The 20,192-nt window shown below is 44.8% G+C and overlaps 1 protein-coding gene across 5 annotated transcripts in view; it reads left to right on the forward strand.

Moving 5' to 3' along the window:
- LOC310832633 (opioid-binding protein/cell adhesion molecule homolog) overlaps nt 1-14,738 on the forward strand; it is a 706,658-nt gene extending 691,920 nt beyond the window's left edge. For 3 of the 5 annotated variants that reach the window (XM_083714772.1, XM_083714771.1, XM_083714770.1), the window contains 4 exons: nt 803-923; nt 2,697-2,848; nt 3,817-3,843; nt 14,095-14,738. In XM_083714772.1, coding sequence (XP_083570898.1) covers nt 803-923; nt 2,697-2,848; nt 3,817-3,843; nt 14,095-14,195 — 401 coding nt within the window. In that variant the 3' untranslated portion in view covers nt 14,196-14,738. The remainder of the gene's footprint in view (nt 1-802; nt 924-2,696; nt 2,849-3,816; nt 3,844-14,094) is intronic. The other 2 variants (XM_083714774.1, XM_083714773.1) reach the window with 1 other exon arrangement.
- Nucleotides 14,739-20,192: the final 5,454 nt, after the last annotated feature.

The following is a 20,192-nucleotide window of genomic DNA, read 5'->3' on the forward strand; positions in this document are numbered from 1 at the left end:
CGTACAGCTTCCGGGTCATGTGGCCAGCGCACAGAAACGCCGTTTTCCTTCCCGCCGAAGTGGTACCTATTTATCTACTTGCACTTTGATGTGCTTTCAAACTGCTAGGTTGGCAGGAGCAGGGACCGAACAACAGGAGCTCATCCCGTCGTGGGGATCTGAACTGCCAACCTTCTGATCGGCAAGCCCTAGGCTCTGTGGTTTAGACCACAGCACCACCCATGTCCAGTTAATGGGTTTACCTGGCTGTTAATGGGTTACCTGGACAGCCTGGCCATTCTTTTGTGATGATAAATACTTAATTCCTACAGGCTCACCCTATTCATCCACAAATGTGCCCTTAAGGCAGGATTTGTGAGCACAGAGACAAAGGGGAGGCTTTTCCCATCTCCATCCAAACTGAAGAGGAATATTTAAGGTCATGAAAGCGTCAAAATGGCTTTAGGACTGTTTTCCTGTACTGTTTCAGACATGTGGTTTATATATTTAGGTATGTGTTTGCCTGGTACATTTATGAACATATGATTTATATATATGAGACCTTAGAATTCCTATAACACTCTTCAACTCCCTAGATTCAGAAATGTATGGCTGAATTGGCACTGGTGTTTGGCTGCTCCAGACTGGGGAAGGCAAACAAGCAGCCACACTGCACAGCCCATTCCGTCACTAGAGTTGCTGGGGGAGTGAAAGCCTTGTGTGGTGATCCCATGAAAGCCAGCAAGGCGTAGTAGAAATTAGGCAGAGGTAAAGGACAGAAGTGATGCTTAAAATAAATCTCAGACCTGTTTTCCCTCTGCAGATCCTCCGTCCATCTCCAGTGCCAAGAACAAAGGCGTCTCAGTTGGCCAGAGGGGGACCCTGTCCTGCGAAGCCTCAGCTGTCCCTGTAGCGGAATTTCAGTGGTTTAAAGAAGAAACCAGGTACACAAGCAAGCTGTTCAAACTATCTATGGCAAGGAGTGACTCCCCCAGGCCAAGATTGCTCCATCAGTCAGATCAGCACTGTTTACTTTGAGACACGTGTCAGCCCTCATGGAATGCCCAGGCTCAATCCTAGTGGGTGTGAAGTTGCAAAAGTGCCTTTGAACATGTGCAGAGGGTCTTTGAAACTGAGTAGTTGCATACAAGCCCACCCCAATATATCTCTGCCATGAAGGGGTTCTAAATTAAAGGGCACTGGTTTCAAGCAGGCTTTGCTTCTGCCTTGCTTCTGAAATTAAATGTTGCACATCTAGGGGGACTCGTGATCAGAAAACAATCCCTCCCCGTGTCCCATACCTCTCCCCAATCTTCCTTACAGCAATCCTTCAGTCTTTATATTTCATATTGAAATAAAACAACAGACTAAAGGATTGCAATGTTTTAGGGATTGAGATTGCATTGGTTTAATTTGCTTACCTTGTTTCTTGCAGCCCATCAGAAGGTTGCATATGATATGGGGCATGATAGAAACTAAAAGCAAAATAAATGCTACATAATTTTAGCAATTCTTTTCTTTGCAATTTCAGCTTGACTGTATTGTCACTTGGCTGTTGCAGGTTTTCACCCTGCTTTGTATACTTTGCCCAGTAGACAGTTGGGGAGGGTGTGTGTGAATGAGTGGCCCTCCAGGCATTGTTGGACTACAACTTCCATCATCCAACAGGACACAATGGCTGGGGCTGTAGTTCAACATCTGGAGGGGCGCAGGTTCTCCAGCCCTGAAGTTTGCTCCTGAGTCCTTGAAAAGCCAGCCAAAGTGGAATAAAGTGCTTCTTTAATTCATTGCCCACCACCAAAAACAAGCACCATACTTCTACTTCCCTCCTGGGCAAAGTCTAGTAGATGTTGCCTTACAATGTCAGATCGTTCTGGTTTGCGTCCAATGCTGGTAGAACCCTAGAGGTTAATGAACATGACTAACTTAGGCCCATCAGTTTCATTGTGCCTACTCTGGACTTTGTTGGATATAGCCCTTCTGTATTCCCCGAAACCCCACTTCTTGTCATTGACTGGTGCCACTGGCAAGGAAAGAGGAATTCTAGGAAACGTAGAATGCTGTGTTGCCATGATGTAAACTCTATAACATGCCACAAAATGGAACTCGGCAGTCTAGTGTAGTGGTTAGAGTGTCCAACTCAGATTTGAGAGACTCTGCCTCTAAAGCCAAACACAGCCATGATGCTCAATGGGCCAGACAGCATTGCACACCCTGGTCTACCTCCTAGGGTTGTGAGGATAAGAAGTGAACCCCCTGGTGTGACACTCTGAGCTCTTAAGAGGAATGGTAAAAAATATAACAGCTAGCAATGATGCTTATTATTGGTGCTTTACAAATTATGGCTTGTATCCTACTCAGAGTAGACCCACTAGAGTTAATTGTATGACCCATATCTTTAAAATAATAAAGTTTATCATATAACGTCTGCTATGGCCCTTAGAAATTGCCCTTTCCCAGGACTTTGGAGAACCTTTTGATCTGAGATGGTGGAGCAAAAGCAGAGCCCGAGAGCCTGTGGTGACTACAGTTCCCAGCAGTCCTAGCCAGCGGGGTGATGGGCATTGTAGTTCAGAACAAACTGGAGGGTCACAGGCACCCCATCATTGGGATAAAACCAATCTCTGCATTATACCCCATCCCTTCATAATCCTGGGAGGGAAATAAATCCCACTTCTAGTTTACACTGATGAAGTAAGGATGTTGTCTTCTTCCAGATTAGCCAATGGGCTGGATGGCGTGAGAATTGAGAACAAAGGCCGGATGTCCACACTAACCTTCTTCAATGTATCAGAGAAGGATTATGGCAACTACACCTGTGTGGCCATCAACAAGCTGGGAAACACCAATGCCAGTATAATCCTGTATGGTAAGTACCCCTTCCATTGGGATACATGGAGATTCTGTGCTGATGGGATAACAGTGGAGCCTTGCTAGAAGGGAATTCAAAGACAGGAACACATCTCCGGTGACCCTTGACCATGAAACCCCTTTGCAGTGGCCATCCCATCATTGCATAGTGGGGTTAGTCCTAGGCTGAAATCTCTAGGATAGGCCAGATTTAAAAATATTACCTAGCAGAGTTTGTTGGGGAACAAACAGCACAGTCCTAAGCTTATTGGTTCAGAAGTTAAGTTTCACTGAGTTCAACAAGATTTGCTCCCTGGATCGCAGCCTAAAGGTTTTCCTTTACAAGGTTTCGTGTTTTCATCTTACGAGAAACTGGGAGTTTTCATAATGCATTAAGGGTAGCAGCAGTTAAACAGGATACTCCCAGCAACATCCTCTCATGCTTGAAGCTTTAAGTATATTAAAGTAGCTGCAGGGAAAAGGGTTGATCTTCAAGGAACACATCAGACCAGCAGCAGCGCCTTCAGTTCTTATATCCTCTCACCTATTAGGCTGCAGTTGAAGCAAGGATCTGGGGGCTGAGCAGACACTCGGTTTAACCCCAGCAGGCTAGGCTTACTTCCCATTCCCCATGGCTTTCCAAACCACAGAGCAAATGCACCAGCTGCAAACCATGGGAAACCCAAGGCATTTTCTGATGTTGGGTTGTCAAAACAGATGCACAGAGATTCTTGTAGATGCTGTCAGTGCTTAGATGGTTGCCATACACCCTCTGTGGCAGTGTTACACATTGTCATGTCTGTCACATCCTTATTATCATTGCTGTGATCTCTGTTTACATAAAACGGGCCGTCTTTCTAATAATCCATCTGTTCATTCATTCATTCATTCATTCAACTGTCTGAAAATATGAACTACATTTTCTTTCCTTTTCTTTCCTTTTCCTGTTTCCCCCTTCCTGTGTGTCCATTGTGTCTTCTGTTTTAGAGATAAGTGAATCTCCACCACTAGCAGGTTGGTACAAGCATGGCTCCTTCCTTCATTTGCTTGCAGCAAACCCAATGCCGCTTTGCAGTAAAGGAGAGAGGGCTTGCTTCTCAGATGGGTGTTACGGGTGGGGAAGCCTGGCTGGTGCGCTATTGGAAGGAAGGAACTAAGGCCTGTGGGGTTTGTGGGAGGCATTTTAGCTTCAGGAACATCTTCCTGCATCCTCTTATTCACAGAGCCCACCTATATCAGTGACTGTCAGTCATGATAAGTGAGTGCTGTAACAAAATGTTGCAGGTCGTGTCCCAGAAAGATCACTGCAGCTGAAGATGGGGGAGAAATTTGAACCAATTCACCTTTAAAGTCAAGACAATTTCTGAAATAATATGCCCGTGTGGAATGGAGCCATCTTTGAAATGCACACTTCTAAGTTTGAAATATGCCTCGTGAGTACTAGGTTTAAGGGAGCAATCAAGTAAAACAGCTGTTGCCTCCATGGAGTGCCTTGTGGGCTTCCTAGAGGCAACTGGTTGCCTATGGAGAAAGTATATGTTGGCATGCAACCAAGGAAATGGGGGCAATTGGCAGGCCCCCAGCTGGTTCCAGCCCACTGGCCGGTGTGCCGAGCTTCAGTAGCTAAAGCATGCTACACAGCAGAGTAAACACTATTCAACAGAAGTAGCAGGAGAAGTTGTGTGAGCATATTTACAAGCAGTTTATTCAGCATACATTAGGACAAAAAGAAACTGTCTGATCTCCTTCTTGTCCAAAGCAAGACAGCTAAAGCAAAAGTTATACACAAACGGAAGTTCCCAGCAAGCTGTGCTGGAGTGTAAACAGACATGTGACACACAACAATCATGCCTGTTCTTAATGTGGAACGGAATATCCCAACAGTATAGATTTCTGGACTAGATAAACCTTTGCTCTCATCCCACAGTGTTTTGCTTGCTACCATTGGAAACCCTAACTATGGAAATCGCTCCCACATGATGCAGTGATGGCCCTCAACCATGGTGGCTTTAAAAGAGGATTAGACAAGGATAGCTATCCTCTGCCTCCACAGTTGGAGGCAGCAATGCTTCTGAATAGCAGTTGCTGGAAACCAGAGGAGGGCAGAGGGCTCTTGTGCTTCAATGGCACCTGCTTGGCCAATGAGAACAGGATGCTGTACTGTATGGACCATTGGTCTGATCCAGCAGGCTGTTCTTATGTTACCTGTTGCATAGAATTTTGGAATGTGTTCTAGGGCACAATGCCTTACTGCTGTCCACTGTCAAGGAAGTTGAGCACTCCCCTGTGGCTTCAGAGTGCACAGAGAAGATCAACAACGGCGGACAGGCTGCCTGCCTGCTACTTCATCTGCTCCAAATGATGTTTATTTGTATAGCACTTAAATCTAAGTGCTGCACTGAGATTTTCTCTCTTTTTAAAAGCTAAATATTGACACTGCAAGAGAGGGAAGGAACTGGAAGGGCAAAGGGAGAACTAATATATGCAAGGAATGTTTTCTGCATATAGCAGCCCACTTTCACAAACGCTGATGCTCGTGATTATGGGATAGGGACGAGGGAGAGATCTGATTCAGTTCACATTTAAAAGCGAATTTAGCAGCTTTCTGAAACAGTAACAGAACCAAAACACAGCCATCCTTTGAAATTTGCGTTTAACCAGATTTTGCAGTGACGTTCCCCAACAATGTTTACAAAATGCATCTAAAAATGTGCATGGAAATGCATTGGTGAAAATAACATGCAAAATGCATCATATTAGGGGAAATTGCTTGGAAAACTATGCATGCTAGTCAAAGGTGCATATGGGGGGGAAATGGGCTTAGTTGGAGAAATCCACACTAAAATGCTAAATAATTTCCTTGAACTTTGGAAAAATGAGAAACAGAGAGACCCTAAATTGGCAGATCAACCCATCCCTACTACCCAAATTATAGCCTCTTTGTGTGTGTTCTTTTGATTTTCAGTTACAAATGAATTATATATAAAAATGGGGAAAACAATAATATAAACAATAACAACATCATGTCGGGGTACAGAGCAATCCCTCCAAAAGATGAAAATATAACAGAAGCAATCCAAGTTATGGTTCTTTGCATGTAAAGTAGTCAGAGAGGAAGGAGTCTGTAGCAGTGCTTTCTCTTTGAGATACTCCTGCTAAACGTCTGCTAAATCTCAGCCAACCTTCCGGGAACACAATATTAAAACACAGAGCCAGACTAGAGAGATGGAGAGTATTGATAGAACTGACATCTCTCTCTGTTTCTATACATAAGCCTAAGGTCACAGTGACATCTGTTTCTCAAGTGCCTGCCTGAAATAAAGACCTTGAGTGTTTTGATGCATCACCCACCTGACTAAGGGTTATTCCTTGCTAACTTCAGAACAGCTGCCAAATTGTATAAGCTATGGCAATGCTAGAGGGGTTTGGGGGTTTTTTTTGGGGGGTGGGGGTATATTTTAACATATTAATATATATTTTTTGTATTTTTCAACACACCCAAATCCTCAAAATGGAATCGAAGCCACACGTTTTCAACAAGTCCAGCTTTTAAAGCACAGGTGGGAAGTCTGTGGCCTCCCAGATATAGCCGGACTACAATTCTCATCATGCATTTCCACATTGATAAGAGCGAGTTACTATGACTCTTTTCCAAACAATCACATCCATGTCTTCCTCCATATCAGGTGTGGGGAACCTTTGGCCTTCCAAAGGTTGCTGAACTACAACTCCCATCATCCCCGGCCATTGACCATGCTTGATAGGGCTGATGGAGGTGTAGTTCAGCCACATCTGGAGGGCAAAAGTTTTCCCGACGCTTGCATTATGCTATCTGACAATGGCTCGGGTTGCTAATAACCCTGAGATCTGAAACCATTCAAGTCAGAAGTGCCCACGTAATGAAAACTGCTCAGTTATGGGAAGCTGGCATTATTCCATGTTTTCAGATAGAAAGAGGGCCTTTCCGTTTCACCTTAAATGAGGATTTCCCCACTGCCATCTCAAAGTTTGTTACGGAGGAGGGATTGAATCATAGGGCTGGCTTTCTTTTGGCTGACAGCAGCACTGATAGATTCTGTTACATTTTCCCCAACCTGCAAAATGTCAACCCATTAGGAAAAAAATGCAGACATTTCACATTTTATTTCTGATGAGTATTCTCTACCCCAACCCCTTCTTCCCGAATCATTGGCATCTGGTTATTAGTCGTAGCATTCCTAGTTCTGACACAGTCAGTTCAGCATTTGCTAATGTCAGCAGAGACACAGAGCATTGCTGTTCCCCCACTCCACCTTTCCCTTTCTTTGCAGAATGGTGCTGCCTTTGGCTCCAGACTTGAATTAGCCTCCCCCTCCTCTATAGAAAGACTCACAAACACTTCCAATCTCAGCGTTGAATGAGCACAAACCATATTTGATTTCCAAGTACCAAGGAAAGAAAGACACACAAAAAAGGAAAGGAGAACGCTGAATTCCCCTTAACAACAAAACTCATTTGAATTGCTCTACAAAGATTGTCTGGGTAGATGCTCGTGAACACAATGCTGCATTCTGTTGTAATTAAGCAAAATAAAAGTTCTGTTTGCGATGAAACAATTTGGCTAAGCTGGTTTTTCATTGCAGAAAATGGGTTTGTAACTCTCCACTTATTCAGGAACACAGGAGCTAATTAGATTCTCTCCTGCCATTATTTTTAATTTTTTGCCGTTACAATAGTTGTTATCCCCTTGTCTTAAAATTAATGAGGTTAGAAAGCTCACTTCTTGTTCCTTTTTAAAGTTCAGGTTGCGGCTGAGCATCTAGAAATTTAACTTGGCGTATAATTATGCACCGAGGATTCTTTTCCTGCCTTTCTCTCCCCTGAATCTCTTTTCTTTAAAGAATCCTTTGATTTTTGCTGCAATTTTTGCTGATTGCATTTATTTAAGAGCGATGAAGGGGAATTGTTAGGCGCATCATAAACAGGCTAGATCTCCAGTGTTAAAAAAACATGGGTCAAATTTGTATCGCACAGCTCAAAAATTATGGATTCCCCCTTCAGTTCTGCCTCTACAAATGGCCATCACAATTTGGGGGGTTCTTTTAGTGAATCCCCCACCCAACATAAATGTTTATCTGAATGCAGATAAATATCGGTTTTACCACATTTAGCACCATTCAGTAAGAAAACCAGTTGGAAATATCTGGGAAATGTCACCTCTTAGTGATTTCCTCCCCCGCTTCCAAACCAATTATCTTGCTTCATTTCATAACATGCACAAAAATGCATCTATTAGTGAATCTGGCATACCAGTATGCTCTGCCAAATGTGCATATCAGGTAAAAACTACACAAAATTTGCATGAGAATGCTGATAATTTTTCATGAGAACTAAAAATAAAAAAGCAAAGCAATGTGGAAATGTGGATAACTGAGCTTAAAGGTAAAAGTAAAGAACCCCTGACAGTTAAGTCCAGTTGCAGACGACTCAGGGGTTGCGGCGCTCATCTAGCTTTACAGGCCGAGGGAGCTGGCATTTGTCCGCAGACAGTTTTTCTGGGTCATGTGGCTAGCATGACTAAGCTGCTTCTGGTGCAACAGAACACCAAAACCAGAGTAGCGCACGCAAACACCATTTACTTTCTTGCCTGAGTGTACTTATTTATCTACTTGCACTTTTTGGCGTGCTTTCGAACTGCTCGGTTGGCAGGAGCTGGGACCAAACAACGGGAGCTCACCCCATCACAGGGATTCAAACCACCAACCTTCTGATCGGCAAGCCCAATAGGCTCAGTGGTTTAGACCACAGTGCCACCCGCATCCCTTAATTGAGCTTAAGGCTCAGGAAAAATAAGAAACTGAAATTGACAGAATCACCCATCACTAATTAGACTTTGCACAACCCCTGTTTTGCTTTGGATTCCTCTCTGCCCCACAATTATCCACCCACCCCACTTACTGCATCTGCAGACATCCTTGCTGTTCCTTGACTCAGTTTCCCTTTGAGGCTCACACCTGGGTTCCCTGGGTTTGCATGAAGCTATATGGCCTGTGTGCTGCCTTTAAATGTTGCTCCTCATTGCTTTGAATCACATTGTCATCTCGTATTGTTATGCCTCATCATTACATTTGTAAGCCACCATGAAAACTGATGTCTAAAGTCAGAAGAAGAATGTGAATACGTAGATATAGATATAAACACATGTGAACAGAAGAGGGCTGAGGGGGGAAACAGACTCTCAGAAACTTTGCCCTGTCTGTGGGTGGCAGTGTGTGTGTAAGGGGGGCACCGAAAGAGAAAATTTCCCAGGGAGTGAGCCATGTTGCTCAGCTGGTACAACAATATCAGCACAAAATCCCACAAAGTAGGCATTTAGCAATGCATTTTAAAACCTATTCTCTCTCCAAATATGCATTTCTAAATGCATTATCTCAGAAACTGCCTATTTTCAGATACATTTTGGTAATTATTTTGGAAGCAAGAACTGCATCAGAGCTTTGGGAAAGCACAAAAGCTGGTGACCAAGAGCTCTTTGATCTGCCCATTAGTCTGAGAGGTGCAGATGGATGGCGGTATCTAACTAACACATATCATCAGCACAAAGATTTGTGCTTGAGCATCGAGATCCCCCCCATCTCTTTCCCCCACATGCAACCTCCCTCCCCAAATCTGCTCCACAGAGTTGTGGTAACCCATACAGCAGATATATGGGGTACATGGGACAAGGAGAGGGAAATCCTGTTGCACAAGCAGAAATCCTTGTGCTGGCAGAACACGTTACTTAGCAATACTATGGATGCAACCCGTAGACAGTTTATATCAGAGTGCAGAATGACTGAATTCCCATGCAGGATTTTTTCACAGGGAGGCACCTCCAAGAAGCACATGCTATGTACCGTATTTTTCGCCCTATAGGACACATTTTTGCCCTCCAAAAATGAAGGGGAAATGTGTGTGCATCCTATGGGGCGAATGCAGGCTTTCGCTGAAGCCTGGAGAGCGAGAGGCGTCGGTGCGCACCAACACCTCTCGCTCTCCAGGCTCCAGGAAGCTATCCGCAAGCCTTGCATGCCCGGGGGGAGTTCCCCCGGGCGCGCAAGGCTTGCAGGCGGCAGCCTGCAGCGCGGAGCATGGGATGCCCTTCGGAGGACGCCCCATGCTTCGCGCAGGTGTCGGCAAGCCTTGCGCACCGGAGGAACTCCCCCCGGGCGTGCAAGGTTTGCGGGTGGCAGCCTGCAGCGCGGAGCAAGGGGCGCCCTCTGGAGGACGCCCCGTGCTTCACGCAGGTGTCCGCAAGCCTTGCGCGCCCGGGGGAACTCCCACCCGCCGCAGGCTGCGGAGCATGGGGTGCCCTTCGGAGGACGCCCCGTGCTTCGCGCAGGTGTCCGCAGCCTGCCGCCCGGTGCATGTGGCGCCCTGAAGCAGAGCACCCCTGGCGCCAGGCAGACATCGGCCAGCCCCACAAGCTTGGGAGAGCGGGGAGGCGCAGCGCCACCATCCCACTGTTCCCCGACCTGCTTTTGGGGGGAAAATAAAGGGAATTTTTTTCCCTTTATCCCCCCCCCAAAAAAAAGTAGGTGCGTCCTATGGGATGGAGCGTCCTATGGGACGTAAAATACGGTATGTAGAAAGAGATACGGGGTATTTCCTACTTCTTTGCTTTCCATGCACAAATGTCACAACTTTGGCTTGCCAACATTTGGGGGGCACATTCTCATCATAAATTCAAAGCACTATGATAACACTCTCAACTGGCATGGCTTCTCCCAAAGAATCCTGGGAGCTGTGGTTCACTAATGTTGCTGAGCGTTGTTAGGAGAACCTTCATTCCCCCTCCCTGAACTACAATTCCCAGAGTTCCCTGTGAGGAGGGATTGGTTGTTAAGCCAGTCTGGGAATTGTAATTCTGCGTAGGGAATGGAGAGGTCTCCTAAGAACTCTCAGCACCCTTAATGAACTGCACCTTCCAGAAATCTCATGGGGAAGCCATGATTATTCAAAATGATATAGCCCTTTAAACATATGGTGTGAGTGTGAGCCTAGTCAACACATACGCCGCAGCATATTTTAATGGCTACAATAAAATGTCTCTTACAAACCTATGTTTACAGGGGGAGGAAGCCTGTCAGGTAGGTACACTGAGAAGGTCTCTGCAGGTAGATATGTGCCCACGGGCACCAGGTTGGCAATTCCCATCATAGCCCCGGATGTTGCCTTTATAGAGCCAGAGACCCAAAAGCAAGAGTCAGCCACTCGTAACCTGTGTGTGCTGGAAATATATATATTTTTTTAAGGGAAGCAATAAAAATCAATGCATCATTACTGGAACTATCCCCCGGTATTAAAGAAAAAAGAGGGGAAAGAGGAATGGCAGTCCCATTATCCAAGCCTGTATTGCCGCGGTCTCCTTTTGCAGTCTACCCGTGCACTGTGGTCATTATCAATTTTTAATTAGACGAGTGCCATTCAGCTAGTTAAACAACAACCGAAAGCAGTGCTTTGCATGTACTGAGACTGGAGGGACAGGAACGGATGGGGGCTGGGGAGGGGGAAGCACTCACTAGAGAACGAAACTACAAGAGTGTAAAACATTTAAGAGCAGTTACTTCATAAAGAGTTCCAGATGGGAGGAGCTCGGCACAGATGTGTTCTATTCCAGGACTCAGAGTCAATCAGTGTTGCAATAAAATTACAGATTAATGAATCAATCAGCACAAAGGGTTGCCAGCCTCTTTGGTTGCTAATTGTTGCAGTGGGGATTGGTGAGGAGTGGGAGGGGGTAGCTTGGGGGCAATGCAGCTCTTAAGTTAGCAAGAGAGGGTTTCTTGTGAGCTTTGCAAATCTCTCAACAGCCTTCCTGTACCCTTCCAGATTTTTATTTTATTTCAGCTCACATTGGTGCCAACCAGCATGCTCAGTGGTGAGGGACGGTGGGACTTGCAGTGCAGCAACATATTGAGGGCCACAGGTTCCCTATCCCCAATTTACAATGGTGCTGTGGGTTAAACCACAGAGCCTAGGACTTGCCGATCAGAAGGTCGGCGGTTTGAATCCCTGCGACTGGGTGAGCTCCCATTGTTCGGTCCCTGCTCCTGCCAACCTAGCAGTTCGAAAGCACCTCAAAGTGCAAGTAGATAAATAGGTACTGCTCTGTCGGGAAGGTAAATGGCGTTTCCGTGCTCTGTCGGGAAGGTAAATGGCGTTTCCGTGCGCTGCTCTGGTTCGCCAGAAGCGGCTTAGTCATGCTGGCCACATGATCCGGAAGCTGTACGCCGGCTCCCTCAGCCAATAAAACAAGATGAGCACCGCAACCCCAGAGTTGGCCACGACTGGGCCTAATGGTCAGGGGTCTCTTTACCTTTAAAAGGGATCTCTTTACCTTTAAAAGGGAAATATGCTTTGTGGCCCCCTCCTTTCCCAGCACAGGCACTACCATTTATCGCCTTCCCAGTCAAAGTAAGGAAGAGGAGGTTGGAGAGAGCAATAAAGCACCAGTCTCTTCCCACATAGAGACTGGTGCAGTGCTTAAAATAAGCTCTGCAGGTCATACTTTCCATACCATCAACTTGGGCTGTTTGGTCAGCAAGCACAAAAGGCAAGGCCTTTTTAGTGGTAGTGCTATAGGTCTGGAATACCTTCCCTCTTAAAACCTCTCTTTTCCCCCACACCTTTTCCCCTTTAAACTTAAAACCTCTCTTTTGACAAGCCTTCAATGTCTTGCTGCTGCCAAGTTCTTTGTATTGTATTTTAAATTGTTGCCGTTTCATTTGTTTATGGTAGGATTGCTTGTTCTTTTGCCGTACATATCTTTATTTCTATCTTATTCTGTGTGGCCACTCTGAGAAGTATGATATATTAGCAGATTTTGCTTTATATTCCACTTTTTTTTTGTCTGCTGGGTTCATCTGACATGAATTAGCAACACTGAGCCATTGGCTGCATTCACGTGGCAGTTTATTCCATTTCCCCCAATGTTTTCCTAACTACAAATTTTCATGTTATATGTGAGCTTTCGCACAACATAAAAGCCACTTCCATAAAGGTAGTGGTATGTAGTGCATGCTTAGTGCTCATTTCCATGTTATTTGATTCCAGATGGGGAAAATCCATTTGCAGCCCCCTTAATACACAACATAGTGAGTGCAAAGTGACAAAATGTGGAGCAGTATACCAGGATAAAGTGCTTTCCTGCTCTTTTCATGGAGCAATCATGGGGCAATGGAAGAATGCATGTGCAGAAAGGGTGGGGGAGTCATGATGCCATCCACTGACATTTGTAGTTGGCTCACACCACACCCAGTGGTGTGAATGGAATTTAGCATAGCCACAGTTCCATAGCGTACTGCAGTGTAAATGGAACCTTAGAAAAAGAGACAGAAGTGCCATCATTATAATCAGGACAACTAATGCAGTATTCCCAGTGTCTGAACGCAACCTTCTACTCATGGAATATCCTATCTTCTAGTATGGCCCCAAGAAAGAGAATGAAAATATCTGCTTCCTGACATTCCTCATTATGTCTGAATGGGGAACTCTGTTTGTTGGAACAAGCCAGGATCAGAAATCATGGTTTGATCCTGGTATGTTTCAACATACCTTAGTTTGTAGAGTTTAAACTTTATGAACTAACCAGAGTTTGCCCCTTTCACATGTAACCATAAACCATGGTTAGCTAAACCAGGAATCAAACAGTTTCTTATCACAGGCATGCTGGAGGAAGAGAGATGAAGCAGCAGCACAGAAGCATGCTCTCATACTGCTAAACTATGGGCTAATGTTACTTCTGAAGTAGCTCCTATGTGAGAATGAGTTGTAAATGTATCTCATGCAAGTTCCTATTAAAGCAATACAGCCGAGGAATTTCAGTGTGTCAACAAAGGAGGAGGCACTGCTTTGATATTGGAGGGAGGTGTCCCTGAAATCATTCTACCCAAGCCCCCCACCCCAAACCTGGAACCAACACTGCCCATCCCAGACACTCCATCCAACACTTTTGAAAAATACTTGAATTCTCTGTCTCCTGAATACATAGAAACACTGCCTTATACTCAGCCAAAACCAATGGTCCATGTTGCTTAGAACTGTCTACACATAACCAGCAGTAGCTCTCAATGAGTTAAGGCAAGAGTGTCTCCCAAAATCTGGAGATGTTGGGGATTGAATCTGGGACCTTCTGCTTACAGAGCAGATGTTCTGCCACTGAGCTATGACCCTCCACCCCCTTATCCTTGAAATAATAACCAGCTTCTCTACCTCTCTCTCTCTCTCTTGTCTCACTTGATCCAGGCCCAGGAGCAGTCCACGATGGCAACAATGCAGCTTCCAGAGCGATGGCCTGCCTCTGGCTATCAGGCACCCTCTTTGCTCATTTCCTCCTCAAGTTTTGATAAGAAAAGCGAGGGTCCTTGCAGATGACGCCTGGCTTCTCCCACACCACAGACTTTTAACCATCCACACTGCTGGGGGGTGGGAGGGGGTTAAGAAACAGCAACAGCCGTCTACAGCTTGAACATACTGCTGGAAGGGCATGGGGAGGGGGAGGACCAGCTGGGTTCCAGGTCAAGCACCCATTCAGGATCGGCCAATCATGGGCATTTCCCAAAAGCAGAATTAGTTTTCATTTTCCTTCCCTTTGACCCCACCACCCTTCGAAAATACCCTATTTATATATTAAAAAGAAAAAGAAAACATGTCAACCTCTCATTTTACCATCCTCAGTGGAGCCCGCCCCAAACATTGCCCCAGGAGAATGAGACCTCTTGGTCCTGAGAGATGATGCACAACAGGAAGTCGGGGAGGGGGGGATGCAAGTCAAAAAGTGTCCTATTATCTCTGTGTCTCTTGAGCAAAAGGATTGTTCTTTCTACTTGTAACACTGTACATACCTGTTCATGTTTCTAAGTGTCCGATTACACTCTGGTTTCAACTCGCTTCCGTCTGGGTGGATGTTTTCATGGGGTTGCAACCCTGCCTCTAATGCCATCCTCTTGCCCCATTCCCTCCCACTCTAGCATATGGATTGTATATGGAAGCATGAGGGCTGGGAGGGACGATGGTCCACTCACACATTCAGACAGAGATTTCCTCCACTGTTGGGAGCACATTAAAAGGAAGCCCGGGGTGTGCCCGGCTTCCTCTCCCCTCTTTTTAAACTCAGAGTGACTCCTCAATCTCGATAAATTGACAGAACAGCAAGTCATGCATCTCCCATTTATCAGTATAATCATACCACTGTTCTGCCCATTCACCCATCCATCTAATTATCCATCCATCTAATTATCCATCCATCTGCCTTTCCAGCCATATATTTGCCATATTTATCAATCTATCAATGTAATTATCTGGAGTCCCCCCCCCCTTTTTAATCCAAATATCTCCTTCTCGGTTCCCCATCTGCACTTCCACCCATCCATCAGTATAATCACCTTTATTGAGTCGCACCTTCATGTAGTCAACATTTAAATTCCTCATAATTTAACCGATTATTATTTTGAAATTTTGTGGGAGCCTCGTCTCTCTCTTTTTTCGGGAGGGGGTGCCTTTTCTGTAAAAGGAGGACATTGAGGGGCAATTCACATAGGGTCCAGAACCAGTGGCACAGATAAACAAATAGGGGACATTATAAAATCAAAGAGAATTGTGACCACAAAGGCATAGCATTCAGTAGCACTCTGCCAGATACGCTTATGCGGAAATCATTGATTTTTACGCCTCCTCATATCCTCGCCTTAAAATGGCATAAACCTGTCCCTAACTAATTTTTTGCATTTCTAAGCATTGCCTTAAAAGTAATTCACTAAAGATGACATTGTGATTATTATTATTTTTTTGGGGGGGGAGTATTCTACAATTATTATAGTGCTCCCAATATTCTTTAGCATATGGGCTTTGAAATAGATTTGGCACATCATCTCTCCAGCCCAAATTTGCCCTGCCATCCCCTTTGTCCACTGACAAGTCCATCCCATCATTAGCTGCCAATGGGGGTGGGGGAGCAATTCCTTTGCTAGTTTATTGGGACATTTGCCTGGCATTTGTTTAAGAACCTTTTGAGCAGGGGGGGAATTGAGCACCAACTCTTTCCAAGTATTTAATTAACATTGAAGGGGAGGGGAAAGGAAACGGGAAGGAGAAATCAAGAAAATCATGATTTCCTGCATCTCTTAGGCTCTCCTCTGAGCCCTAAAAAAAAGGCCGGGAGATCTTTCAGGTCGCTGTTTGCTAAAGCCAAGCAACAGATCACATTGTCAAAAGTTTCATTTCACTCTGAGGACTCAGTTTCTGAAATTTCTGGCACTGCCCACTCCTTGCCTGACGGGTGCAGGATATGACCTACCACAGAGAGCCACTTCTGCCCAAACAACAACAGAGGTTGTGGCAGAGAAGGAGTTCTGGTGCCAACAAGGAGTGCAGGAATCTATTTTCTGGGACGTGATGTCTTTGGAATCTATTTTGTGGACTGAAAGCATGACAACGACAGACATCTACCAAGGTTGATTTGGAGAGATATACTATCAACAGGTCAGCGCTCTTTAAATCAAACATTGCCCATTTCAGATCTTGCCCCAGGACTGAGTAGGACAAATGGGGATGAATAGAGTATAATGACACACTATTTTATGAAGACCAGCTGTGTGGGGGAACCAACTAGCTCTCTGTTGAATTTATGCTGTTTCCTCTGTTATGCAAACAGGTGGGAAAAGAGATGGAAAAACTAGTAACAACAGTTTACCCATGCTACATTTTTTTTTTCCTCTTAGACAACTTTCCCCATAGAATGATGGTCTCGAGACCATCCTGTACAAGTCAAGACTGGAAGTCAAGTCAAGACTGGAAGTCCCAAAAGCAGTAAGGAAGTATGATGCCTGCTGTACTGAGCTGCTAACAGCCATGTCTTGGGAACACTAAAATGACCTTGTGGATGGCAAGTGACTGGTGGTGATTCCCAATGGGTCTACCTGGATGATTCAAGGTGTCTAGAATATCTATACATGTAAAACACGAATGATTTAAAAGAGTCTGATATTTACTTATACAAGACTAAACATTTGGGTGGTATATTCATTTTTTTAAGCAAAACAGGTTGAAAGGCTCAGACTTTGCTTTGACATGAATGAGGAACACAAATCCACCATAAATGCATCATTATTGAATGTACAGCCTTTGCTTCCCATAGCTCATTTTTTTTCCTGCTGAAAGTAGCAAGCTTTCCTTCACATATCAAGAAATGGAGATGTAGTAGTCAGGCCCTTATGGGGGTGGGGGAAAAGGAGGGAGATAAGAGAGAGAACTGGCGCATACGGCTTCTGACCATGTTTTTGTTGTTCCGTCAATTTTAGCATATGCTGTCCTTCCAATAGGGGAATGGTGGGGCAGCTCAACACACAAACACACACACAAAACCTTCTAAGGAAGGAAAAGCACCTTAACTGGAAGGCTGCACAGAAGCATGTTACTATGAAGAGAGCAAAATCACAAGCCATTGGGATGCTGATTGAATCTCTACAAGGAATTTGCAGCAGTGTCTTTTAATGCAAAATAGTTTTGTGCCCCAGCAGGAATTGCTTTGCTGGATGAAGTCAAAACTCAGCTAGATGCCACTTCATGCTTATGATGGAGATGGCCTTTCACTATCTAGCCTCTAAGGATATGGGAGAGATTTGACTTGTTATGACTCCAGCAACAGGTTGAGTCTACTGGATTGTTTTATTAGTGGTGTGTGTGTGTGTGTGTGTGTGTGTGTGTGTACACACACACACACACACAGGTTCTTCAGCTATGTTCCTAGTTGACTTAGATCAATGTCAAAGTAGACCTAAGCATAAGAACTTTTGTGCTTGAACTGGCTCTGGAAGTCACTAGAATTCTAGGACCTCTTGTTCCTTGGACAGAATTGGTGTAAACCTGGAGACACAGAGTGTCATTAGTCCCAAAAGGATGACTGACTGTAACAGAGTTGTGGGTGGAAGAGACGTTGTAACTTTCAGAAACAGGCTAAGGAAATAAATTATATTTAAAATCCTGCTGGGGAACTCCTGAGGGTTTAAATATGGAAGTTTCGCTGAGCAATCAGCTCTAGAAAGCTCATCCCAGGCAATTCTATTCTGCGAGCATTGTGTTGATTTTGCACGCCAGTCTCTGGTACCTTGTCTTAGAATGTCCTGCAAGCCCCATGGAGGAGGGCTGGAACTAAGTGGAAGGATTGAGGAGAACCTCTACCTTCAAATGATGATGACAATGATGAAGTTCTGTTGGAAGTTTTCTGTAAGGAAAGTGGATAATTCCTTCCAGAACAATGTGCACTGAAGAACTGGTGATTCACCATGTACTAAATTTGCCTGATAGCCGTTAAAATTAAGTGCCTGATGCATGGTGTTTGCAAATATTATCTAGATGCATTCAGAACAAAGTTCTTTAAGAGGTGTGTTTTGAGGGCTGGACAGCTCCCTGCACTGGCTCTCTGGTACCCTGAGATCTGCAGATTAAGGGTGGTATACAAATTTAATAAATAATAATAATACTACAAAGCTTAGCTGTGACTGGAAGTGGCGCAGCAAACATGGGCCTCCATTCATACCAGTGAGGCCTCGCAGGAAGCTTCCAGTCTGGCTTCACTGAAATGAATGGAGATTGTGCAGCACCAGCACTTGGTAAGTCATGCCCGTTGGTTGTGAATGAACCCAAGTGCAGTTGCCTGTGCCCATTCACTTCAGTGAGACTTTGTATGAGTAGCTGGACCCAGGATTGCAGTCATTGATCCTAATCATAGTCACTTAAGTCTCATTGAAATCAATAGGATAAGTTAGCTGTGAACGGCACGAATCCTAGTAACTTCCATTTGTTGGAGGAGGCTTCACGTCTGAGGCTTAATGAGGCCCTTCTGCCATGAAACATTGGAAGGTGCCTTATACCAAGAAAAAGGTTTTGTATTGTCTTCACAGTGGTTCTCCAAAGTTTCAGACAGGAGTCTTTGGCAGCCTTCACTGCTTGAAGCACTATGATACCACTTTAAATGGTCGTGATATCTGGGAGCGCTAGTTTATAAGGGTTCTGTGAGGTGACAGGAGACCCCCTTGTTCCCTCCCCAGAGTGGTTTAACAACCAATCCATCATCACAGGAACTTGGGGAATTATAGTTTTCTTTTTGGGGGTGTTAAGGGGTCTCTCCTAAAAACTCTCAGCAATCTCAAAAAATCAAAGCTCCCAGAATTCTTTGTGGGAAGCCATGACTGTTTAAAGTTGCATCATAGTGCTTTAAATACATGGTGCAAATGTAGCCTTTTCTGACCCAAACCAGAGATGTGTGTGAGAGAGAGCCTAGGACTACTTTGCATAGGATCTGCCACTGAACTGTGCAGCACATCCTATCAACACAAGGATCCCTCCCCCCTCCCCCCACTCTTAAAATCTGTTCAAAGGGTCCTCCCATACTTCCAGAACAGGTTTAGGGAGCCTGTGGGATGTGCATGGGAGGAGGAGAGGGGCGAAAGTCCCATTGCACAAGTGGAAATCCTTTCACTGACAGGACAGGTTAGTTGCCACTATTCGTAATGGGAATGCAAAGGCTGCATTGGCCAGAATGTTTGTTTGCAATACAAATCATTTATCCTTGTCCAAACTGATAATGCAGATAGCATGTGAGAAGTTGAAGGGCAGTGTGAACCTCACTTATGTATGAAGAGCATGCCAAATTGCTTCAGGAAGATGCTTTGGCATCTTCCAAAAATTATCCTCCCCAAGAAAGCAGAAATATAGGGCAGAGCCACACTGTTCATTGAAAGCACATCTAACACACATTTTAAGCATACACCTTTCCCCCAAAGAATCCTGGGGACTGTGGGAACTGCAACTTATAGCTCTGCGAGGGGAAACTTCAGTTACTGTGATTCTTTGGAGGAAGTCATGTGTATTGAATGTTCTTTCAATGGCTGGTGTGGATCTACCCATACTATATAAATCTCCAAGAGACACCTGTGTTAGAATCAGGCTTAATGTCAATGTGCCACAAGGCATTTTGTATGTGTGTTGGGGGGAATAATAATAGCCATCTTCAAGTATCTGAAGGTCTGTCGCATGGAACAAGCCTGTTTTCTGATGTTCCAGAGGGAAGGGCCCAAACCAGCGATATAAATTACAAGAAAGGAGATTCTGACTAAGCATTAGGAGGAACTTTCTTGTGGTAAGACCTATTTGGCAGTGGAACAGAGTATCTTGGAAAGGGGTGAACTTTCCTTCACTTGATGTTTTTCAACAGAGGTTGGCTGGCTATCTGTCAAGGATTATTTAGCTGTGATTCCTGCATTGCAGGTGGTTGGACTAGATTGTCCTTGGGGTCTTTTCCAACTCTACAGTTCTATGGTTCTATGATTTTAATAATATGTATG

Source organism: Podarcis gaigeae (genome assembly GCF_964106915.1).
Source record: "Podarcis gaigeae genome assembly, chromosome: 15".
In the NCBI taxonomy this organism is placed as follows: domain Eukaryota; kingdom Metazoa; phylum Chordata; class Lepidosauria; order Squamata; family Lacertidae; genus Podarcis; species Podarcis gaigeae.